Source organism: Stylophora pistillata, chromosome 6, assembly GCF_964205215.1.
Source record: "Stylophora pistillata chromosome 6, jaStyPist1.2, whole genome shotgun sequence".
Lineage (NCBI taxonomy): Eukaryota > Metazoa > Cnidaria > Anthozoa > Scleractinia > Pocilloporidae > Stylophora > Stylophora pistillata.
This window is the reverse complement of record NC_142524.1, coordinates 11,084,039-11,109,543: the sequence shown is the minus strand read 5'-3', so window position 1 is coordinate 11,109,543 and position 25,505 is coordinate 11,084,039. Positions and strand designations below refer to the sequence as shown.

Genomic DNA, 25,505 nt, shown 5'->3' with positions numbered 1-25,505 from the left:
TCCTGGTAAACACTGAAGTCTTCAAAATTATTTATTCAACAAATAAAATATACAGATTACGAGAGCGGCTTTTTTCCATTAGGTCCTTATTGGATGTCCAGGTTTATGTTCATCAACATATCCAAAATTGTGGACATTTTTTTCTCTTGGACATTACTTATACGGCAAGATGATGTTCGTAATACTTCATGGAAGAAGGGTTATTTAATTATTTACAGTCCAATATCTCTCTTGCTTATTCAGAAGCCAACTTATAAAGAACAAACACATGTAAGTTTACGAATTTTTAAGAATATTCCATGGAATTTTTATTGACTATTTACAAGAAGTTTGATAACCTGCATGTATACTAATAACCGTTTTAGTTTGAAGCTACTCGCGTGAATTTTTTTTTATCGGCTTTAGGGACTTTGAACAGCGCCGCGACAAAGCCCACATATTTTGCTAATTCATGCCTTTAATTTAAGGAAGACTAAAGAACAAATACATGGAATATTTAATACCAGCATGAAAGTTACCGTTTAGAAGCAGCTATGATTGAGGACGTTTCTTGTCGAAAGTTATTAATACTGGAAACGTGACAAGAAATATATTCTAGTAGCAAATACAATGAGATATCATAGTCGATAACTTGAAACATGCCTCGATGGCAAAGGGATCAAAGAAGTGCGTCAATTTATCTTCCGTAACCACACCTAAATGAAATTTTGATGGTGTCATTTCTAAACGCATTGAAATTCATGAAAGACACCCCAATATTAAGATCAACACAGAGGATTTGTTAAATAAAAATTGTCAATTAACTACCGCACTATGTATTTAATTAATCGATCTGGTGGCTCCAGCTTTTAACATTTTCCTGTTTAGCCTCGTTGCTTAATATTGTAGGTATTCTGGGTTTATCATTACTTTTCGCCATTAACTGTGTTTGATGTTTTTTGCAGAGCCATGAAGGCGTCTCCAACTGGTCATTTCAAGCGTAATCTGCCGAGATGATAATGGTAGTTTGATGCTGTTTGCTGCTGTTTTATTATTATTATTTCATGGAACATTAAAAGCCAATTCACACAACCCGCATATAGCATTAGCTAATCTTGGCGGGTATTAGTAATAAATAATAAATAAGTAAATACTACACATTGTAAGCTAAAGAGATTTCATTACTACTACAATATTATTGCAGTTATAAGCTATGCATTTGTTTACTACACTATAAGCTAAAGATACGTACAGATGTCATACAAATTAAATACAATAAAATTACTATTAAGTTAAACAAGACATAATAATCAAATAATAATAATAATCATTATTATTATTATGATAGTGATAGTAAAAATAATAATCATGATAACAATAAGGAAGGACTTCCATAGTACCATATCCATCGTCTCACAAAGCTTTACATCATTTTGCGAAGAACCTTCGCTAGACTGCAAGAAGCATTTGACAATTTTTTGAAGAAAATGTTTTTTTTATCAGATGCGCCTCTTTCCTACTCTTTGCGAGAAGTGTGTGGGTTCTTTAACTAGTTAACAAACTCTCCTCAGAACCAGACACTTCTATAAAATATAAAGAATAAAAGTGGCTGTTTGAAGGTAGACATTTCCTTAGTGTTCAGTAAACTGGTAAACCCCTGACGGAAGCATTTTCTGCGCACCACAAGAAAACTAATTCGTATTATAAACATTAGAACTGGTCACTGTTACTCTTGGCGATATTTGCGTATTGTTAATTAACTGCGATATCATTTCTTTTAAAAGGATAAATTTTCACCGATTCATTTGTCCCTCCATTAATTGAAATGAGACCCAGGCTCAATTGAGTAAAAGCTTCGTAAAAAGAACAATGGCAAAGACAATCGAAAACTTATTATGATGAATTAACTAAAACTATTTTTTGATGACTACCAGTGATATTGTGACGAATGAAAAAGGTTTTTGGCAGCACAAATGGAAAAAGGTATTCAAAATAATTAGGAAACATATTTTAAAAGGACTTCCTTTTCACCTGTTCTATCAAATCTATGTTAAAATCGTGTTTATTATAAATGATTAACAATGGACTTTTACTATTTTAATCGTGACCGCGGTGAGTTTTAGCTTAGCATGTAAGAATGGAAGGAAGAGCTCGGATCATCCATTTTCTCTTTGCCGTACTTGCCGCTTTCCGACAGACCGAAGGGGTCTTTGGTAAGTTTAATTTGTTTTATCTTTCTGCTTAGCGGCAGAATTTTTTGTCACGAGTTCGAGAATCATTGATACCCATACCATGAATGACTTCGAACACCGTAATGAAGATGAAATATAAGAATTACATATAAGATCTGTTTCATCCATGCATAAGGGGTAAAATAAATCTCTAAATAATTATTTCAAAGCGATTTGTGGAATTAGTTCTGAGTGGAATAATACAGAAAAATCCATTATATGAACGTGGTGTAAAGGCAAAGAAAAAATGAAACGAGAAACTAGGACCGTTTTTTCATAGCAGACTTTCGAAATGATCCAAAGGAATGCCTCAGTTGCTCATAACTTCCCCTAACTGAAAGGAATCTTTGTTGCTATTCCAGTTTGATATGGATAGATATTTTCATGGAAAGTTGAATCACTCTAGTTCGATAGAAGTTGCTGTAGTTCAAATGTCCCTAGAAAGTGCACGTCAATTTGCGCAGCCTCAATAAAGAGATCTACGATGGCTTTTTTGACGGCCACTTTTAAATTATTAATGTAAGCCCAACGCAGAGACAAATATGATTCCAAAACAAGTCTCTGCTTAGAAACGAATATGATAAACGTAAGGTAGACACAATTTACAATGGTGACATATTCAAAATGTTTTACGCTTGTGAATGAGTGTGACCATGAAGGTAATCTTCCTTTCTTTGGACATTGGTCTAGAAGAAATTGGCCTACGATTCAGTGTTTTAAAGTTCATATCGCTGTTCAATTATAACAATAATGATAATGGGGATAAGTATTAAAATTCTAATGATGCGATAATTGATCCATCTCGGACGTTCACGAAAATGTAGCACCTCGCGTAGCATCTCACAAATAAGTTATATTTGTTTCTATCTCTCTTCCGTCCTTCTGCTATTTGATGGAAACGAAGAGAGTTGATTTTATGAGATGGCTCCCCTAATATAAAACATAGCGACTTGACAGGCGAAGATGACACTACAAATGAATTGCACCGTATGTTGTCGTTCTACGCAGATGACTGTAGTAGTCCTCTTGGACTTCAAAGTGGCGACATCACAGACCAAGAATTAATGGCAATGAGCACTTTCAAAAAAAATTTTGAACAGTTTGGACCCCAGCGTGGTAGACTTAATTTGTCGTCCGCCTATCGCGCTGATCCACAATCAATTAATAAGGATACTCGGTTCTCCGGCGCCTTTATAATTGAACTTCCAAAGGAGAAGATCGTAACTGGAGTTGCAACTCAAGGCTTTGGCGGAGAGTGGGTGACAAAATATCGAATGATATTTTCTCCTGGAAATGGGGATCCTTTAGTTTCATCAGAGGTGAGAGGTATAAGCTGTGGCCATACTACGCACTTTGCCCTAGGTAAACTTGACTTGTTGACAGTTTTACCTGGGGAAACTTAAATTTAGAAGTGTGACCGATTTTTCCCTAGGTTAATTACCTAGGGAAATTTTATCCATCGGAGCTTGAATATGTCAAGAGAACGATATAATTTCCCTTAACATTAACCCTACTTGTATTGAAGGGGTAAACTGAAATCCAAAGGTAGTTAGGCAATAGATGGTCGTCGGCAAATGCGCTGATGACAGATTTGATTTTATCACGTCACTTTTTACTTGAAAAACATCAAAGTGCGAGTCTTTTGTCGCTTTTGCCGCGTGCTTGTGCGTGTGTCTAGGGAAGAAGATGACGTGGTTTTGATCGAACGCGTAAGTATAAATCATTTGCAATCAGTACACTCTTCATTCGACTGAATTTTCTCAAGATTTAGTTACCTTGTTTGCTATAGCTTTTAATAATCGACTTCTGTATTTCGTTTCAGAAGCCAGTATGCTTATGGAGATGTACAGGACCCGATCCATAACGGCTTTCTTTTCAATTGGCTACATTTACAGAATCCAGGACCAATTAGAGTGTTTCTACAAAATCAATTCATCCCACAAACTTCACTTCATTTAACTCGACAAAACGCCGTCCCACCAGTTTGCGAAATTCCTTCAACGTCGAGCGGAGTTCAATCACTATCAAGCGAAATCCTTTCCACTTCACAACCAAGCCACGCTGCTCAAGGCCGCAATCGTTGGTCTTCAATCGAAACAAGAATATTAATTTTGTCTTAACAGGAGCATACCGAGGCGCTCTCTCAAGGCTAAAGTCCCCAGAGAAGAAAGGCGATGTTGCAAACTATCTTACAAGCATTCAGAGAGAGCCGTCAGAATAATGCAATTGAAAGCGAGAAAACGTTGACGCAGCGAAAGGAGAAGTGGAAGAACCTTTTCAAAAAGTACAAGAAGATCACAGATGACAAAGCCACCGGAAGAGGACATGAGTCTCGAATTCTTCGAAGAACTTTACTCCTTTTTCAGGGTGCGGAGACAAGATTAGCCCGAGATACAAGTGCGAAACCGATATTTGCACCGATAATCCGGACAAGGCTTCCTAAGCAGGAGAGTCAACCTCACCATCAGAAAGTGCCAGAAGTTCCAATTCTGATGGAGAAGATTGCGAAAAAGCGGACGATGACAAAGCCACGCAACCGAAAACCCCAGAAGGTCCGCCGATAAAAGGAGAAAAGCGCACAGCAGATAAAAAAAAACCACAAGAAGCCGGTGCAAATCGAAGAAGAATAGAAAAGCGGAAGGAAACTTACGAGCGAGAAAGTCTGATTGAATTGCTGCAGGGTCAACAAGAAATGATGACAAAAGCAGAAGAACGAGATCTCTTGGCAATGCAGGAACTGATAAAATTTGAAATGAAGGCCGGAAAGCGGCACCAGGATTTCACGTTGGCTGCTGAAAGGAACTCAGAAATATTTTCAACAATCGAATGAACACAACCTATTTTAAAGCTGTTGTTGTTTTGTTGTTATTTACTGAACTGAAACATTTTTAGGGCTCATAGTTCTTCTGGTGAGTTATTTCTCTACCAGATAGCTGTCCATTTACATTTAAATGAAGAAACTAATATAAATAATCAACAATTACTTGTCTTATGTCGTTGGCTTCTAATTCATCATCTCCAACGTACTGCATAAGATGGTTATTTAAAACATATCCGTCAAAATCATCGTTCATTAATTTTCAACTGTTTTGCAAGACAGAACACGCAGTTACGCTCTAAGGAATCTTCATCTTTTCGTCGTCAATTCTTTTGTCCAAACATCTCCACCCCGCTTTGGTTTGGCCAAATCCATGTTCAACCACAATACGCACTTTGCTTACATCCTTGTTAAAATTTCTACGAGCGGCTGTTAAAGCTCTGTTTCCTTGAAAGGGACGCATCAGCCATGACTTGAGTGGGTAAGCAGAGTAGCTAAAATGAGGGGTCGAGTCCGTGTTCCATTTATATCCATGCAGGGCATGCTTAAGATTCTCTTCTCTTCTCTGCTAGTGAGTAAAAATTGTTTAGTCGTAATACACGCGCGTCATGCATGCTACCAGGAAAGCCTGTCGATACAGACAAATAGGCACCGGAGGCATCAACAATCCCTTGAACGATGAAACTGTAATAGTGTTTACGATCATGAGAGTAACCTTCATAAAATTCCTTAGGAGCTCTTATCGGTACATGTGCTCCATCGATCGCGCCAACAACATTTGGAAAAGTTTACTTTTCTCTGAGACCTTGTATTTTTTCCCTCACTTGAGTGGGAGAGGTTGGAACTATAATGAATTGGTCTTTAGGCTGACAGAGTGCTTGAATAAAGTCCATACATACTCCAATAGCTGCAGACTCGGCAATTCCAAACGAGAACGATAACTGTCCCCGTTAGCTGACCTCTACAAGCCTATCGTTGTACTAGTTTCGACCAGTATGGCTGCGCGAAGTATAGTATCTTGTTACTGGATAACACGAGCAACAGCCGTGCAAATGAAATGGAATGTTTCCCTTGTAGCCCGGAAGTTTTCTTTCCACCACATGTTCAAAGCATTTGAATTAAGCAAGTTTTCGAACCAGTACTGAGGCTTTGGAAGAACCCAGGCGATACGCCTAGGCCGACGTTCCTGCCAAGCAAAAGAAGTAAATACATGGAGTAACGCAGCTTTTCGTCTTCCTTGGGACCGTCGAGCAATCAGTCTCTAAGAAAAATCACTCGTGATCGCTTTGCTCGTTGCATAACGTTAAAAAAAGTAATGAAAAGAGAAGAACCATTTCTCTTTGATCTGCGTCAATTTCGAACATGTTTTCGATTTGCGCGCCAAAAAATATGTTTACGCGGCATGAACTTCAATCCCGTTAATCCCATGTAAAAACCGTAATGTGATTTTCTTGAGTGTGACCTTTTCACTTGGGGAAATGAAACCCGAGATTAATTTACCTCGGCTTAACTCAGCTAAATTTTCCCTAGGTAAATAAATTTTTCCCTCTGGCAAAAGTGCGTAGTGTGACCTCAACTATCGAGTGAGATTTATTTGTTTTGATCTATTTCCACGTCGTGGTAATAGTTTCAAGTTATGAGCTCCATTACCACTCTTTTGTCCCTTAAGCTTCTTCTCCTAAAGATGTTAGATCGCCTCCACAGATGAGGATCAATTTATAATTCTGTTATCTACCCTGATTCCATGATCGCTTTTGAATCGCTGAGACTGGCAGCACTTTTTTTAATATTTTAAAACATTTCTTTTTAGATTTTTCAAGGCAATGTGGACGGCGACACTGTCAAGTTTAATGTGGTTAGTCCCCCAGTAAAGACGTCACAAGTTTATATCGACCCGTTGGATTGGCATAAGAATATTGCTCTACGAGTTGAGCTCTATGGATGCGAGCCAGGTGAGAACGAGAACCTGTACATAAGCCATTTTCGTCTTTCTATAAGTATGAATTAACAAGAATAAGTTTCAAATGCTAGTCCTGGACTTCATCAAGAAAAATATGTCGTGAGAAAATAATATTAGCTAAAAAATTGGACGCATTTTCCTGAAACTAGTTTCCACAAGGTGGCAACCTACTACTATACTTACATCAGCAGATTAAATGTCTTCAAGGGGCACCTTGTTATTGACGTTTTGAATGCTTCCGGTGTTATTTCAAGATGAAGTCACTGAACTCGTTTTGCATTTTAAAAGGGTATCACTTTAAAGTCTGGCTTGACGTGCTCGACACAACCTTTAAACTTTCCTTTATGGATCGGGCCAATCAGGAAACTCTAGACAAAGAAGAACGTGTGCTATCTGCGGTAAGGAGAAGATTAGTTATACATTCTCTATTTGTTTTCGGTTTGTTTTTTTTAGTAACTTTGCAATTCAGCTATTTAGATTGAGAAATTTACCATGCAAGAGACATGGATGGGTGTACGACTCATAAATCTCTCCTGTTTATGTATTCTTATTTTGTATTTCTAATTTCCTTCAAAGATTAAAAGTTACCTTCAAAATATACCAGGTTACTTTGAAACAAAACTTCACAAGTTCAGGTTAGACATACGTACTGCGCAATTAATTATTGTGCTTTAACTTCGTTTGCTTTTTTTTTATTGTTTTTCTGCTCTTTATGTTTTAATATGTTTGCTTTTTCTTTTGTGTGTGTTTGTTGTTGTCTTTTTGTTATCTCTTTAAATGCATGCGTTTTGCTTCTTTGTAGTCCACCGATCTACATTTACGACTTACAAATTAAACAAGAAAACAAGAAAGCATCATCGCTGAGATCGTAATCTACTGCATAGAATCAGCCACTACGGTGATTAAAAACAAACTAAAGACGGCTTTAGCCAACCAGAGCGTTGACCCTGTTTTTGGCCCAAGCATCCTGCTATATCCAGGTAAGTATCAGTCCTTGGTTCAAAAGATCTCAACAAATGTAGCAAGACAGTCGGATGGCAATACATGTAGACGACAGCCAACCAAAGCGAAGAAAAATAACGGCAGAAGCAAATGAGATCTCAGTATAAACACTTGTGTTAATTCAAAGTTGATTTCATCCTTGATTGTTTTTGTTGAGCACGTTATGCCAGAGTTTTAGACCGTTCAAGCAGCGAAGTACAGCACACGTGTTCTAAACTGGAGCATGCATTTGGATGAATTTTTAGATCAAAAGTGCCACTGCCGAGTGGATGACTCTTAGGGATATCCGTTTCCTTCATCAATTGCATATGAATATTATCTCTTGTTTTGAAATCTTAGGAAAAGTAGTTTCTTTTAATTGTACATAGATTTAGCTTAGTTGCGTGTAACTGTTGGTGGAATTAATTTGATTGTTTTTTTAGGTTAGTAAAATTCTTATTAATATTATTATTATTATTATTATTATTATTAAACAACAAACATATGAAATACATATATATGAACTGCGGTTATGAAACGTATATGTGCACGATCCTTCGCAGTAAAGCACTATTTTCATATATATGTATTTCATATGTTTGTTGTTTGATTTATCATCTACGGGTTTATGTCGAATTAATTTGATGGCCTGCTCCCAGTTGGCTTGTTAGCTCAATTGGTAGAGCGCTGCACTAGTATCGCAGAGGTCACTGGTTCGAATCCCGTACAGGCCTGAATTTTTTTCAGGTCTGATTTTCACTATTGCTTAAAATAGTGCTTTACTGCGAAGGATCGTGCACATATACATTATTACTATTGTTATTATTATAATTATTATCATTATTATTATCCAGTAAATGGTTTGAACCCGGGGGTAACATGTGAAGGTGTAGTCCGATCGTCCGGGTGAGTGTAGTTCTGAGAAGGACTGTTGTCGGTAGTAGTGACTGACGTTTTGACAACCTGTGCGGAAGTCATCATCGGAGTCAAGTGAATGATTGTTTTCAGTAGAATGTTCTTATTCCAGTTCGTGTGAAATGATCGGTTAGTTTTGCCGTGGTGTTATTGGCTGTAAGACTCAAGTGACGTAAGTCGGTCGTGATTGGTCTGTTTCGATCTGTTGGTAAAGTTAGGTCGTTCTTTTCCGATCGTTTGTGATGTTTATGTCGTGAATGAGTCGTTTGTATGGAGCGGGTAGTTGTTGACATCTGTTTAGGGGAGTCTGTTCTAAGTTAGTAAACCAGCTTTCCAGAGTCAGTCGTTGAAAATAGTCAGTGCTGTAGGTTAGGCATTGCGCAGAGTCCCAGTCAATGTTGTGGTTGGTAAGTCGATGGTGTTCAGCAATGTGATTGCTGACATCACCTTTCCTCGTCGCCCGTCTGTGTTCAGTCAGTCTTGTTGTGAGGTTTCTGCCAGTCTCACCGATGTAGGAGGCTTGGCAGTCGGAACAATTGATCTTATAAATCGTTCCCTGTCTGTTCCTCGGTTCGTCTTTGTCTTTAACGTTGGTTAGTAACTGACGTAGTGTGGTGATGGGTTTGTGGGCGACGCGGATATTAAAGGGTAGTAAGATGCGCGAGATGTTTTCAGACATGCCTTTTATGTACGGTATGGTTGCTGTAGTCGTAGGGGTTGCGATGTCGTTTGTTTCGGTAGTGGTAGTGGGTCGGTGAGTGTTTCGTCGGATGAAGTCGTTGTTGTAGTTGTTCTTCGTAAAAACACGGTGAAGGTATTTGTTCTCGTCGGATAAGCTGTCTGTCGAGTCGCATACTAGTTGTGCGCGTCGTGTTAGAGTTCTTATAGTTGTGGCTTTGTGTGAGTGTAGGGTTGTAGGATGACTCGTCTAGTAATCTGTCGGTGTGTGTCGGTTTCCTGTAAACTGTCGTCCGTAATGAGTTGTCGTTGTGGCTTACCAGGCAGTCTAGAAAAGGAAGTTTGCCATTTTCTTCGACTTCTCTGGTAAACTGTATGTCAGTGTTTTTTTCATTAAGGTGGCGGTGGAATGCGTCAATTTCGTCGTGTCGAACGGCGGTGAAGGTGTCGTCAACGTAACGTAACCAAAGCGGTATCGTTTGTCGGCAAGTCGAAAGGGCGCGTTCCTCGATATTCTGCATCACAATTTCTGCTATAACAACAGAAACTGGAGACCCCATGGCAGTGCCGCGTAACTGTTTGTAGTGTTTACCGTTGTACTGAAAGTAAGTAGACGTTAGGCAAATGTTTAGCAAGTCCATAATGTCGTCTGTCGGTAGCGGTAGTGGGTCGGTAGATTGTCGGATTGCAGTCTCAGTGCATTGTAATGCCAATTGAAGTGGAATACTTGTGAACAGTGATTTCACATCAAATGACACTAGTTTGTAGTCGTCAGGTATCTGAACAGTCTTGGTAGCGTTAATGAAGTCTTCAGTGGATTGTAGTTTATGTCTGGATTTGTCGGTTAGCGGTTGTAGTATTGTCGTCAGGTACTTGGATAGTTGGTATGTGGGAGAGCCACAGAAAGAAACAATCGGTCGCATCGGGAAACCAGGTTTGTGTAGTTTCGGCAAACCGTAGAGTTTCGGTGGCTGTGGTACCTAGCACCTCAGTCGATAGTACCGTTGGGTGTCAAAGGCGTTCGTTTTCCTGAGTGTCGGTAGTTTACTGTTGAGTTTACGTTGAAGTGCAGGAGTTGGGTCACGTTTGAGTTCTTCGTAGGTTCGTTTGTCGTTAACTAGTGCGTCCATTTTGTCGTGATAGTCAGTTTTGTCCATAACAACAGTAACTCGTCCTTTGTCGGCTGGTAGGATGACTATGTTCTCGTCGTTTCTCAGTCGTTTCAGTGCGCGTTGTTCGTCTCCACTATACAATCAACGTCACTAAATGACAGCAACTTGACTAAAGACTACAAACAAACACTAACACTTGACCAACGTTAACCAACGTTAAAGACAAAGACGTACCGAGGAACAGACAGGGAACGATTTATAAGATCAATTGTTCCGACTGCCAAGCCTCCTACATCGGTGAGACTGGCAGAAACCTCACAACAAGACTGACTGAACACAGACGGGCGACGAGGAAAGGTGATGTCAGCAATCACATTGCTGAACACCATCGACTTACCAACCACAACATTGACTGGGACTCTGCGCAATGCCTAACCTACAGCACTGACTATTTTCAACGACTGACTCTGGAAAGCTGGTTTACTAACTTAGAACAGACTCCCCTAAACAGATGTCAACAACTACCCGCTCCATACAAACGACTCATTCACGACATAAACATCACAAACGATCGGAAAAGAACGACCTAACTTTACCAACAGATCGAAACAGACCAATCACGACCGACTTACGTCACTTGAGTCTTACAGCCAATAACATCACGGCAAAACCAACAGATCATTTCACACGAACTGGAATAAGAACATTCTACTGAAAACAATCATTCACTTGACTCCGATGATGACTTCCGCACAGGTTGTCGAAACGTCAGTCACTACCACCGACAACACTCCTTCTCAGGACTACACTCACCCGGACGATCAAACCACACCTTCACATTATTATTATTATCATTAGTATTGTCATTATCATCTTCCATGAACAAAAACATTTCATTAAAACATTTCGAGTATAGAAGTAACACGTCACCATGATAAGATAAAGTTTATAATTACTGATCCCCATGAAATTCTATTGTTCTCTCCCTGCATTAAATCAACGATTATAGTCTTTAAGATGACAAAACAACTGTATGAGGAAAACGGAGGCGGTCCTTTTTGTTAGCAGGGAAATTATCAGGGGTAATATAATTAAACGCGCTAAATAAGCATGCTGCGATATAAAAAATACTGCAGTGTGCATGCTGCAATATTTTTAATATTGCAACATGCACACTCTTCCACTCCTCAAAGACTTTCAAAACCCACGCCCATTTCCGGCGGCTGGCGTCTGAAACCCAACTTTTGTCAGATTTCTCGCATTCTGAAGCTGTAATTAGCGTTCTAAATCTTTGCTCTATTTAAAAAAATAAAATGGAAACGCCGCCTTTCGAAGTCGATAAAGAATTAAAGCACTGATAGAAATGTCCGAACGTTACACTACATTATCTTCGATTTCTGCTGAAATATCTGCCTTCGTAGAGCTTTGTGTAATAAATAATCCTTCGTCTTCTGACGAATCCATCCTCTTTCTAAACCCAGGTTCGCACTGAGCAAAATGACTGAATTCTCTGGCTTATAAAGTATGCAAATTAGCAGTGTTACACGCCTTGCACGAATTAATTCCATCATTAGAACTGTTTTGAACAACTATAACAACGAGCTACAATAACAACCCTCGGCACAATTAAAATCTAAGATATATTCATCACAAGAAAGAACAATAGCAATGAGCATCACAATTATCACACATAGGTGCGACTAAAACCGAAGATCCAACACAGACGCAGAACGATAGGATTTCATGGGGATCAATAATTATAATAGCTAATTACTTCAGCACATGGCATTATGAAAAATATAGCAGCCAGCTTCGGCCTACGGCTTCAGCTGGCTGCATTATTTCTTATAATGCCATATGCCTCAGTAATTATCCATTAAATAATACCGGAATTCGTAAGTGCAGTCTCTCTTTCACTTCTGAACTAGATGCTGACAAGTGCCATCCGCCGAGCTTCAACATCTCCATAGGAAAAGACCCAAGTGACCCGCAGCGAATACCGGTCGACACTACAAAACCCAGGACCGATGCGTTCACTGTGACAGCAAATCTAAACCCGGTATGCCCCTCTACCCACAGGATCAGGTATACTTGGGAGATTGCAGCAGTTGACGTGAATACAGGACTGTTTAGTATGATTTACCCTTGGAGAGGACCCCAATATGGAAAAAATAAGATAGATATAAAGACTAATTTCGTCCAGTTGGAGGGTGAATGGATACATTTTATTCGATGCATCGTTAAGAATAATAATAATAGAGGTGTATATCGTCTAAAAAACGATTTTGGTTTCGTTAAACTTGTAAAGATGACTCCATTAAAATGTGGTGTGAAACCGAACCAAGGAAAGGCCGCTTTGGATGAGTTTGAAATAATCTGTAGTGGTTCATATGAGCGGACAAGAGCCAGTAACTACACTGTCAAGCTACAGACAGGGAACAAGGAATTCATTCTAGCCATCTGGAGAACACCCAGGGGGTCCATGACTCTACCTGCTGGAAATCCAGAGGAAAATTTTGTTCAATTAAGAGTGGAAGCTAAGTTTCCTTCATTGCCTTCACTCCTTGGAAGAGTTCAAGTTAAGGTAACTTAAAACTGACTAATATAGCTATGTACAAAATGAAATAAGTTCAACATATTGATTAACGCACTGAAATCCCTTGGATGAGAATGATTCGCAACAACAAAATATAGTAATTGTCACTTCATGCTACAGACATGCGGCTAGATTATCCTTGTAACAACTTTTACACTCGAAATACTTTTATCTCCTCATTTCGCTACTTAAATGACTTTACCTTTAATTGGTAACTTATTTTAAAATGCAAATCAACATTTTCAACATCAAACAGGTAACCAAGCTTGAACCTCATGAAATTCTTCAAGCTGTCAGAAAGATTAAAGATTTCATATCAGCCGGGAAATACGAAGAAGCTGCTTACAAGATATGGATCCTTCAACCATTATTAAGGAACATAAGTGTCGGCGTGAGAGGAAAGGTACTTTACTTTGATATGCTCACCCAATGCAAACAAACATTATCATTTCAATAAAAACATCATGAAAATAACAATATACAACCCTCGGCCAGGTTGTTCAAAGCAAGGTCAAAGGAACCCAATGAAATCTGATTTCAGATTTGAAAGCTTAAAAATACTATATTTTTCTACTATTCAATATTGAAGAAATTATTCCAAAAAGGCTTTCGAACAACTATATGTAGGACTTAGCAAAGGAAAGCAATGCTGTAAATTTGGTAAGATTATAAAATGTAACAACTCGAGGCTCTCTGAGATTTAGATGAATTATAGTACTTGAGGTTTGTCTGCTCTATACACATTTAAACTAACAGTTTTAAAGCATAGCGTGTTGTGGTTATTCTTTCAAAGGTTAAAAAAGAGCTTATTCAAAGCATAATCGACATGAGGATCCAAACTCTTCGGCAACTCAACCAAGTGGCAGCTTTTGTAGCTTTTTCCAACGAAATTAAAGAAGAAACTACACCGCAGATTCAGGTACCTCGTTAGAATACATCACTATGGACATACATGTCTACCCTCATAATGCCTGTTTTACAGGCTTTGTGACAGTAGTTTCTACACGTTGTTTCAAGAGAAACACAATGCACAGTAATTTGAATATCACTGATACATTTATTCCCTTTTCTTCTCCTTTTTCAGAACAATTCTCTCCAACTTCTTACCATGGCTGTACACTTCTTGGAGAGCCATTTGGACAAAAACTTGACCCATATTACAGATATGCTTCTGGGGGGAGTTACATTCATTCTTACTGCAGCTACAGAAAAACCACTGCTTGAAAACAAAACTGAAGAATCAGGAACGGTAATTTCACTTCTTTCGATTCCCGGATGTTGATAGTTACGTGAATGATTAACCGGCTATGTAAGCAGTTAACTGAGGTAGAGCTCAGCCCCTAAGATACCCTCTTCCTTCTGACATTATTCAGACGCAATTTTCCAAAAATATGCTAACTTGCCTCAATAATAAATGCAGGTGTTGAGAGATAAACGGTCAACTTGAAGTGAGCGCTGTTAAACCATTCGAGGAAAATAGAGCCATGATAGTAAATAAGGAAATATTGTTCAATGTATTTCTTTGAACTCCTGAAGAAATATGTATCTTAATTGATTTTCTTTCCTTATTTTTATGTTGACAATGTAAACACCAACTTTAACCTGGCTAATAATAACCACACTGTTAGTCTTAGTAAAACAAGTAACTTACTTTCTGTACTTGCCTTCGTTGTCAAAGGAGATAATCAGAAAGGGGATAACGCTTTTACATAAAATAACAGTCATAAGAGGCAATTCTGCAACTGGCACAGACCAAGTCAAACTTCATTCCAAGGGCATTTCCATCTTACGAGCAAAACTGAAGAGCAACAAAAGAGTCTTTTACCCAGAAAGAAATGAAGTTCACTTGCCAACGGAAATGCTACTACAAAATGGTACAGTACAGGTTAGAAATTTCTTATTTTACCAAGTACTAGATTGGAAGAGGGCCACTCTACCTTATTTACAATCCATTCCCATGAAAATTTAAAAGGAAAACGTAATGCGTATCTGTTTAAATTGTACTTATCAAGAAGTATAGAAGAGTTTTCGCTTGAGCTCTGTTAAATGAATAATCGCTTCCTTGATCGCTTTCTTTGGACTCTTTCCCAACGACAGTGTTATTCAAGAAATTTAAAACTTGATAACGAATCATCAGGTAGTGGTATGAAACTAAATCCATCCGAAGGATTACGGTCATTTGTTTTTGTAGAGGAAAAGATGGGGGAAGGATATATGCTATTATTATACATTTCAGTCACGATCTGTCTTCTCATTGGCTAAACGCACACAGTTAATTCTGGGAAGCAGCGCAACCTACAGATTATACACTAATCTGTACCTACAGATCAGTGTCTAATCTGTAGGTTGCGCGCGCAATGCATGATGTCCAGTGGAGTAATGTCAAGTTCACGGACAGCGAAGTGAGAATGGCTTCTCGATTCGCTTCATGGACCCAGCGAGAAATTTAGAAATTACTGGAAGATAAAGATTCGGAAAATACTAAAAGATCGACAAAAGTTGCGAAGGAACTGTTCTACGAATACCTTAAAGAGAAAAATATCAAGGAACCACACGACAAAAAGGAATTAGCCCAAGTGAAAATTTTTTTACCACACAGTTCTAGATTTTTAACCGTTCGAAAATAAAGTGTGTTCGCTGCGATAATGCGTTTGACGTAATTTTCTTTAAAACAATGTATAATAAAACAATTATTGAGTTCGGTCTTTGTGATAAGTGTGTAAGTGTTATAAGCCTTAGCCTTCGGCTTCGGCTTATAACACTTACCTCGACCTTGATTATTCCGGATATCACAAAAACCTCATCCAATCATTGTTTATGATTCTGTTATAGTAGATGTATTGACATTCTAGGAGAATAAAAGCAAGAGGCCTGGAGGGACGAGCGCCTGTTTTAAGTACAACCATTACTCATTCGTGTCCTCCATTTAGATCATCAGGTTTGATAAGAACCCTTATAAGGGGTATCCAGAAGTCATTCCAGGAAACGTATCATACATTGATGTCACGTTTTGGTATAAAAATGAGACCTTGAAGAGGATTTACAATCTTAGCCATCCAATTAAGATTGTGTTTCCCAGAGAGTCAGTGACTTCGGTGGAAATGAGTGAATCAGCCGAGAATCTATTTCTTACAAAGAAGGCAATGCGTTACCACGAGTTTGATATACCTTCTCATGAAGCCTCAGTGATTTTGAGCATTCGACCGGAAAAGAACATTACATTGAGTATTTATGTCAGGCACGGCACACGGCCAACACCTCAACATCACGACTTTAATGTCACCTTGCCGAGGGCTAACGTTGCTTGTTTGAATTTAAGCAGTGAGGAGAAACGTAACTGCACCCCTCGCGACCTTTACGAATTTGATATTTTACCAAACGTCACAGGACAAAATGGATCTCATTTCATCGGCATTGAGATTCTAGAAAAATCCCCGGATGCTTTAAATAAATCACAGAGAGCAAAAGGGGATCGTGATAAAGATGGAAAGCCAATGGATCAGATGTCTTGTGTAGAGGTTAGGCCAGCACCGACAACTCCTTCAACAGTGAAAAGCAGGGTACCTCGAGAATTCGACCCTGTAAAGGATTTCAGATACAACCTAACTGTTAGGGTGGCAAGCTGCGTCTTCTGGGATGAAGTGATGAAACATTGGTCTGTCTATGGAGTAAAGGTAGGTAATGCAAGAATAGTACAAGAAAAAGAACTCGGCCAATATTCAGTCATTCTGGCCTCAAGCTTGGTCAATAACGTATATGTATTATAATAAAGCCAGCGAAAAGCCTAGACGCGTAAGGTTTTTTTTCAGACTGTAGCCAATTGCGCTTGACGAAAGAACTTGAGGTGCCGGTTTGCATTCTGTTTGGGTATTTATCATCGAGCAAAGTAATCGACAACTCTCCCAAATTACCGGAAGCAAACAAGCACCAAACAGGAAAAAGCTGGCAATTATCAATTCATCTCAGTTTTAAATTTTTAGATCGCTCCTGAAAGCAACGAATCTAGAGTGGAATGCCTCAGCAATCATCTAACAACGTTCGCTGGCTATCTGTATGTAGTTCCAAACAAAATTGATTTTTTCAAGATCAATGTAGGCTTTGACCATCTGCCAGCAGAAAACGCTGTCGTATTATCCACAGTTTGTCTCATCTTTGTGTGCTACGCTGTTGGGCTGATGTTTGCCAGAAAGGCTGACAATAGAGACAAAAGAAAGGTAAGTTCTTTACCAAATATCGAGGTGTATAACTCTCTCACTTGAATCATTTTCTTGACAGATCAGTGCTGTTAAGCTTGTTCACCAAAAAAACTTCCAAATTGGCCTAGAAAAGTTTGATGTCTCAGTTGTGAGAACCTTTAAATGATTTCTCCTGCACTCTGAGAACAGAGATTTGATGGAATACAGATTTAAAGATATAATACGAGTCTAAACAGCACTATAATAGTCCATTAAGTCATTCAGAGTGACAGGGATTTTATGATCAACGAGTCGTAAACATCATAATTGTAATTCACGTTATTAAATTTAGCTTCGAAATCAAACATTTTTCCTACATTTGTCGACATAAGACTTAGAACAAACGCTGAAATTCATAATTTCGGTGTTTTCCTGTGCGGGAAACGCCAGTGAATTTCATAAGCGACTATTTCCCTCTCAGGTTGTAAACACTGAGGCGAGGTCGCAAAGCCTGGAAGACTCCTGTACTTACAGTTACCAGGTCTTCATCCAGACTGGAATGTGGTACGACAATGGCACCACCGCTCGCGTCGGTATGATACTTTTCGGTGAGGACGGAAACAGTGATATAATATACTTTATGGATCGTTCTAGAGAAAGCAAACTGTTCACACGTGGTAGCGTAAATACGTTTACCTTTGACCTTCCATGTCATCTAGGACAAGTGTACAAGATAAACATTTGGCACAATAATGCTGGCAGAAGTCCATCATGGTTTTTGTATCAAGTCGGTGTTAAAGACCTTTCCACCAAGGAGACGTGGCATTTCGTTGCAAATAGGTGGCTTGCTGTGGAGAGTCCTGACGGTGCAATAGACGTTGAGGTCTCAGCCGCCTCACAAAAAGAACTAACGAAATTTAAAAGGTTGTTTCAATGGCGGGCTATAACAAGCCTTGCAGACAGGCATTTGTTTCTTTCCCTCTTTGTCAGGCCACCGCAGAACCCCTCCACACGTTGCCAGCGGCTGACGTGTATGCTGTCAATCATTCTAGTGTCACTACTAACCACTCCAATGTTCTACAGGGATGATAAAGACGAAAAAGATCTAAATTCCTTTCAACTTGGTCCACTTGAGCTGAGCTTAAGGCAAGTCATTATCGGTGTATAGAGCGGTCTCATTGCTTTGCCAGTTAAAATTCTCACACTGATGATATTCAGAAACACAAGGAGGAATGTGACGTCAGATTCCCCCGACGAATCTAAAGACGAGGGCACTTCCACAGAAACGCCAGGTTTTTTTCCACCGTACTTCATTTTTGTTGGCTGGGTGATTTGCTTGACAACTTCAGTTACGTCAGGAACCTTTGCAATACTCTACAGCGTACAATGGGGAGCGGAAAAATCCAATCGCTGGCTACTTTCCGTCGGAGTGTCAATACTTCAGGATATATTGCTGACTGGACCAATTATCATCATAGTCAACACATCTATCATGTCTTTAATAAAAAGGAAACCAACTGAGGAAGACGAAATCGAAAAGAAGACCCAAAAAGCAAACTTAGTGCACGTTGTTCAAGAAGATGAACTTGCGGCTAGCCACAAGCCACCCGACGAAGAACTTCTGAAAGCACGAAAGTTGAAACTTCAAGTGAAAAAGCTGCGGCGATTCTTTAAAGATTTGGTAATCTACGTTGTCTATGTCGTCCTGCTTGTGATTGTATGCTATGCAGACCGTAAGCCTTCAAGTTACTTACAGACAAAGACGCTAAAGGACACCTTTAGTTCATTCTACCAGGTAATATCACTGCTGGACTAGCCTGTATTATTATTGTTATCGTTGATAATGCTATTATTGTTGCTTCTGTTTTATACCGGGAAACATGCCCAAAGCGTTATTCACCACTCGTCTTTCACAAAACGATCAAAATTAGTCTCGATCCGGGACTGTACAAAAGAGATGTTAAGAGTACCAGACCGCGTCACTGCATGCTAAAAGCTCTGTTAGTATGTGACAGCATGCTCCCTACTAAGATATAGACTTCACCCATTGAATCCAAAAAGGCACATCTAGTTCTTAATCTCATTTTCTTTTGCTTTATGAAGAAGCTATCGAATATCCTTGGAAGATCAAATAAATTTTCCACAACAAAAGCCAATCGTCTCACCTTGTTTAGGTAAAGGATGCAAGATCTTTTTGGACCTGGTTTGAAGAAGAACTAGTTCCAGGCCTTTATGACAGTGAAAAGTCCCTCAGTGGTAATGGGGCCGGAATGATAAGTGGTTTTATTGTGGGCCTCCCAAAGATACGACAGATACGCATTAAGTCAGGTCAGGAAATTTTCTTAGCCACTCGGGTTTGCATCTTAAGTGAAACGTCAGGAGAGTGGGAATTTCCTAACATTATAATTAGAGCCAAAGGCGTCAGTTTCAAAGAAGTTTACTGAAATTATCAAACCTAAGTCAAAGAACAGAAAAAGGAGGCCTAAGACCGGCTTCGCTGTCTCTGTATTTTCCCTTTCGTTGTGTATTTCGCTGCTGTAGCCTTTTTTCTCCTTTGTTTTGTTTTGTTTATTTTTTCATTTGATAGCATTTCTAAACGGGTGTTTTATCAGACAACGATAAGTCTTTTCAGCAAAAAAATTCTTTAATGTTATTCATCATGTAATAAATAATAATTGGACGAGACATTTTTTTGCGGTAAACCTCTCAGATACTTAGCTTACGCGATAGACATTATCTTTTCATCACCTGCAATTTTATCTTTCATCATCCATAGAACCCACATGCAGAGTATTTAAAGTTCGACCAGGTTTACGAACGTACTTCAGGCAGCTCTGCACCTCTGATTTGTCCAATTCAAACAAAGAAACCACGCCGTATTATAAACCCGGGTGGAAGCCATGGCCAACTTCCAACATTTCTACAAATTCACAGAAACTTAACAAAATTTGCCCAGAACCGTGGAGATATAAAGAACCCATGGGACCAGGAGACGCTTTCCTTCCGTATGGTGGCGGAGGTTACATAGCAAAGCTTGGGTACGATGCAACTACAGCATTAATGGTCAAAAAGAGCATGAAAGAGAATAATTGGATAGATAACAAGTCAGCTGCGGTTATTGTTGAGTTCATAGTATTTGAACCTGCAAATCTTTTACTCACCGAGGTCATGCTTCTCTTCGAGAAGTTCGCAAACAGTAGAAGAAATACAAGAATTGACGTAATTCACCAATACATCTTCCCGTCCACTGGTTCCTCTCTACGCTCATTCTATCGCGTGAGCATTCTTCTGTGGCTTATTTTAATACTAGTTTTATTTATCCTTGAAATCATCAAGGCGATAAAGCAAGGTCGAGCATACTTGAGAAGCTTTTTTAACTGGATTTCCATCTTGCAGATTCTTTCATCTTGTTGCGCGGGTTTGACCGTTTTTCTAAAAGAGAACACCTTAAAAGCTTTTCTTCAACAAATACGCAGAAATCCCTATGGCGATTGGAGCCCTTTCGAGCTGATCATATGGTCGAGTTTTGAGGAAATTATTTTGTCTATTGCTGTTGTGACAACAACCATCAAGTCCCTCAAACTCATACAACTCAATCGTCATGTCCATGTCATGAAATGGACCCTTCAAAGCGCCTGACGGTACCTCCTGTCTTTCAGCATCATTATCTTAATGCTTTCTCTCGCCTTCGCACAGTTCGGATCACTTCTGTTTGGAGCGAGTGATGAAGAATACGCGACACTATATTTTGCGCTGCGTACAGTACTCCAAATGGCCATCGGGATTGGAAAAATACAAGTTATTAAGATGAAAGGTGATTCAAGCGAATGGTTTGCCCCCATTTACCTGTTTGCTTGTATGTTAAGTTTGACGATCGTTTTCGTTAACACCTTTATTGCAATATTGGATGATGCGTTTCATCAAGCCAATGACAGACAGTACCCAGGGGAAGGAGTGATTGTGTTATGAAGGAATGCGTAAAAGACTGGTTCAAGAAAACTAGAAATGTCGATTCTGTCAGAGGAGTATACAGAGAATCTCCGTTTCGAAAGACAATCCGGAGGAGGTCTTATAAACATTTCCTGGGGAAGGAAAGTCCTGCAGAAACTGACAGACTTTTGGGCTCTGAACGAAAGCTTCCAAATGAATCTTCAGTGCAGCTTACAGGATTTAAACGCCTGGATGACAAAGGAGACAATCATCACAAGAGTAGAGCCAAGCTCGCCGAAAGTGAAAGTCTTTTGAGTTACGAAAGTCTTGACGAAGACATTGACAACTTAGCAAGCCATCTGATCCTTTCTCAATCGGGTTCAACTAAATTTGAAACAGAAAACTACACAACTAAGGTGAAAGATCTTACTGATGATGATGAATATAAGCATATAATTGACGCAATTGGAGACATTTATCTCGAAAATCTATCAACCGAAGAGGAACTGCTGCTGTCTGATATCACAAGAATCATGAAAACCGTACGGTCCGATTTCTTGGCAGCACTCTGGAAAGATGAAGATTGCTATTCGGTGTCTTCTACTTCTCTATCATATGACGGTAGCTTTGAGGAACTGAATGAGTCAGCATCTATGCTGTCTTTGATTCAAGCCTGTAAGGACCCCTCGAACAGAAATGCTTGGAGTTATGTGCGCGGCATGCTCAGGAGTCAGGGTAGACGTCTCCACCGCAACCTTAGGCACCAGTCCAGGACTCACAGTGAAGAATTGAGAGAAAGCTACATATGAGTAGCACTCGAAAACTTAAAGGCTGCTCGGAGTTTGATCAAAACGTGGGGTAAATGCGTGATACCGATGAACGGAAAGTGGAAATATACAGAACAAAAACCAACCATGAAGACAGAAAACGAAACTGACCGATGGAAAAAAAAATTATCCCCACCAGCTGCTACATATTTCCTTGAAATTTAGTTATGAGAATTCGGTGTCAAATTAAGATAACAACTTCCACCTGATAACTCTAGGTATTCTCAGTACTTGTTTGCTTGATGATATATGGATATTATAGGGAGAAGTTACACGTTAATCACTTCTGGGGATAAAAGGGTTAACAATCATCTTGGTCCTTCCGCTCGTAACTCAAACGAAAAGAGAAAACCCTTAAGGTGTATTTATTTCCGCGTTGCCAAATTTTCTAATACCCTGGATTTATCTTTTATCTTTGTTGCTATGAAAATATATGCCCTTAGAGGACGTTCTCTAGTTTTGAAGGCTATCGATCGGCTGACAAACCATCCACTGGTCGTGAGTTGAGAACTAACGAAATTAGGCGTGGAAATGACGTCAACACAGGATCTTTGCTGCTCTATGTACATAGTTTTTAATATTAGATCACGGAGAGAGAATATTGCATAACGACATACAAAGGGTTGCACCGGGTCAAATTTTAAACGCGGCTATTTCACAAGTATAATGTGTTATCATCGGTTGAATGAATTTCTGATTTAAATATGAAAAACCGTAAACTGCATGTACTATTTATTGTCTACTTCGTTTAGAAAAGGATATTCGATAGTGATTCACAGCTCGCTATGGATATGTATAGAAAATTCTTTTCAAAAACTAGAATTTATTTATTTATTATTATTTTTTTATCTTGCATATCTGTATCATTATGAAACTGTTACGTGAAATATCCTCCTCTGTTGTTTGTAATAGGACACCTATTTTGAGATTAATCGTCGAAGTTTGTTCTCAGTAATATATTGTAAATAGAAAATTGATCGCATGATATTATATTACTCCTTAGTAGACGTTAATTTAAAATAGCACCGACAATAAAGTTAAAATATTAAAAAGCCAGCGCCTTAAACCTTCGATGAAACCCTAAAATCTATTTGGTTATCAAATAGAACCCTTTTTCGTTTTAGATTGTCCCAGCTTTTACACTGTTTTTCTTAACCTGTGAGTAGAACAAGAACCCCATGCTAATTAAAGCACGTTATAACAAGGAAAGCAAATCTCAATGAGAACTCTTAGTAAATATATATTAGTCTCAAGTACGGGAAAGTGAAAGCATCAAAGTCAAAACTATTCTCAGACTTGTATCTGATTGGTTAAGGAAGAAGCGCTACAACTCCTGATTATATTCTACGTTCTATTGAGAAAATGTTCTAGGTATTAAAAAAGGTCTATGTTCGACGTGAACGAAAAACTGCTTCCCATTCCTTCACTCCAGTCGCTTTTTGATAAGCTTGCATCTTCTCTGTCGTCGCCCTCCTCATTTATGCTACCAGAACTCCACTCATTTTGTGTAAGAAAGAAATTTGCTCCTATTTGAAGCAGAGTTTTTCTAACCTCTTTTAACGAGTTGTACTCATCCACCAAATCAATATCTTCTATTTTCTCTAAAACCACCTCTTCGAATCTTACGTCTTCGGATGGCAAGCAGATGTACTCTTCAGCTGCTTCGTCGTCAAATTCGGAGTCCTTATCCAAAAAGCCGACGACTTCTGCTTGCCTCTTATTAAATCGCAGTCTTCTGAGCTTATTTTCTTTTATCGAGCGTTTAGTGTTATACCAAAAAATCCTAGCTTTTTCCATGAAATATTGCCAAGCAAACCGAGATAATTCAACGTCAGGAAAACGCCCTTGTTTAAGAAGCCTTATCTGGCAGTACGAACTGTGAAGAATACTAAAAAACATGTTCAGTAATATCATTGCAATAGATAACGAATACCCAAAGGTAAATAATTGAGCCATTACCTGGTTGGCCGCTTTAAGCTCATTTGTGTACATGTTATTACCCAGGAGCCTTTCTAAGAGCATGATGAGGGATTTCGTCAGATTTGAGTAGGCTGACACATTGCTTCCGAAGAGAAGAGTACCGAGCTGTGTGTATGCGAGGATTGCAGCTGCGAACACCATTGAGTACGAAAATAGATGCTTAAATGCTGATTTCACAGTGTACGCGAAGTGACAGATATGATCATTGAATTTTAGCAACCTCAGAACTTTCACGGTAACAACGAAGACGACTAGAGACAGCAGCCACGTCTCTACAGCACACCACAGGACAATGTAGTCCGAGCTTGATGTGGCGAACGGATTCTCCCTAACACGCTTTACAAAATTACTAGTATATTTGGCCTTAAAGAAAAAGGAGACCAATGCAGCTACAGCACCGATAACTTGAAAAACATCGATCAAGTTCCAGAAATGTGTTACGTACCTCCATCCTTGATTAAAAAGTTTACAAATCTCCATTAAAAGTAATCCAAGAAGGAAAACAATTAGTAGAAAGTAACAAGCCAAATAAAACGACCGAAAACCAGGGTCTGTGGGGTAAAAAATCATTAGGGTGTCAATTCTGGTGCTCATCTTGGAGCCTCCTGTTGGATACCTCTCAAACAAGTACTTGGCTGGGCTGAAAAGTGTACTTGAGGGCTCATAAACGGTGAACTCAACAAATACTGCAAATGTTCTAAAATCAATCCAATCGTTGTTTTCTAGGTCATCGATTACCCCTAAAGCTGATTCAGCATTATAGCCAAGATCAGCGACATAGCCTCCACCATCGTAAGTGGCGTAGAACCCGTTAAAGGGGAGTGCTTCCAAGGCATGTGCTGTCCTGTATCGCCAGGGTTTAGGGCATACGTCATCAAATGAAGCCTCAAATTCGCTGATGTTATATATTGGTGTCCAGTCACGGAGATTGTACGTCGTCTTGTCTTCTGAATGAGAGCTATAATATGACAAGCATCGCTCCGTCTTAATGTAATCATCCGTCAAACATGATTCTGCAAGGAATAAAGAATAAAAAAACCCTCATGTAACCTTCCTGAAAGCCCGCTTATCCTCTAGTTTGACCAACTTTTACACAATCAACCTTCATGCCTAAACATCTGTATATGACAGAAAATCCTTTGGTCGAGATGAAAATACATTGCCCATCCGTTAGAGTTTTTGGATCGATTATTGAAGATCGGTTTCTTTTTCAAGACGCAAACGATTACTTAGCACTGTCTCTGATTTGTATTTAAAAATACTTTAATCATGAGCTGGCTTGCCTGGAGGTGGAAAGAGAGCAAAGCATGTTCCAAGACTAGC

General features: G+C 39.1%; 1 protein-coding gene, 1 non-coding gene and 1 pseudogene across 3 annotated transcripts in view; 2 read left to right on the top strand and 1 right to left on the bottom strand.

The window, feature by feature from the left end:
- The first annotated feature begins 966 nt into the window (after positions 1–966).
- Positions 967–23,255, top strand: LOC148728221 (polycystin-1-like protein 1; annotated as a pseudogene). Its single transcript, XR_016002406.1, has 16 exons — positions 967–2,192; positions 3,219–3,529; positions 6,839–6,980; positions 7,277–7,386; positions 7,565–7,623; positions 7,791–7,968; positions 12,603–13,258; positions 13,527–13,673; positions 14,064–14,189; positions 14,355–14,519; positions 14,949–15,155; positions 16,201–16,944; positions 17,251–17,484; positions 17,927–19,240; positions 19,620–19,773; positions 20,222–23,255. The product of XR_016002406.1 is annotated as a polycystin-1-like protein 1 (transcript).
- Trnat-agu (transfer RNA threonine (anticodon AGU)) lies at positions 8,631–8,703 on the top strand. The gene has a single exon. It is a non-coding gene; the product is annotated as a tRNA-Thr (tRNA).
- Positions 22,918–25,505, bottom strand: part of LOC148728220 (polycystin-1-like protein 2) — a 15,880-nt gene continuing 13,292 nt past the window's right edge. Inside the window, exon 18 of the mRNA XM_088762958.1 lies at positions 22,918–25,195. Coding sequence (XP_088619084.1) covers positions 23,577–25,195 — 1,619 coding nt within the window. The 3' untranslated portion in view covers positions 22,918–23,576. The remainder of the gene's footprint in view (positions 25,196–25,505) is intronic.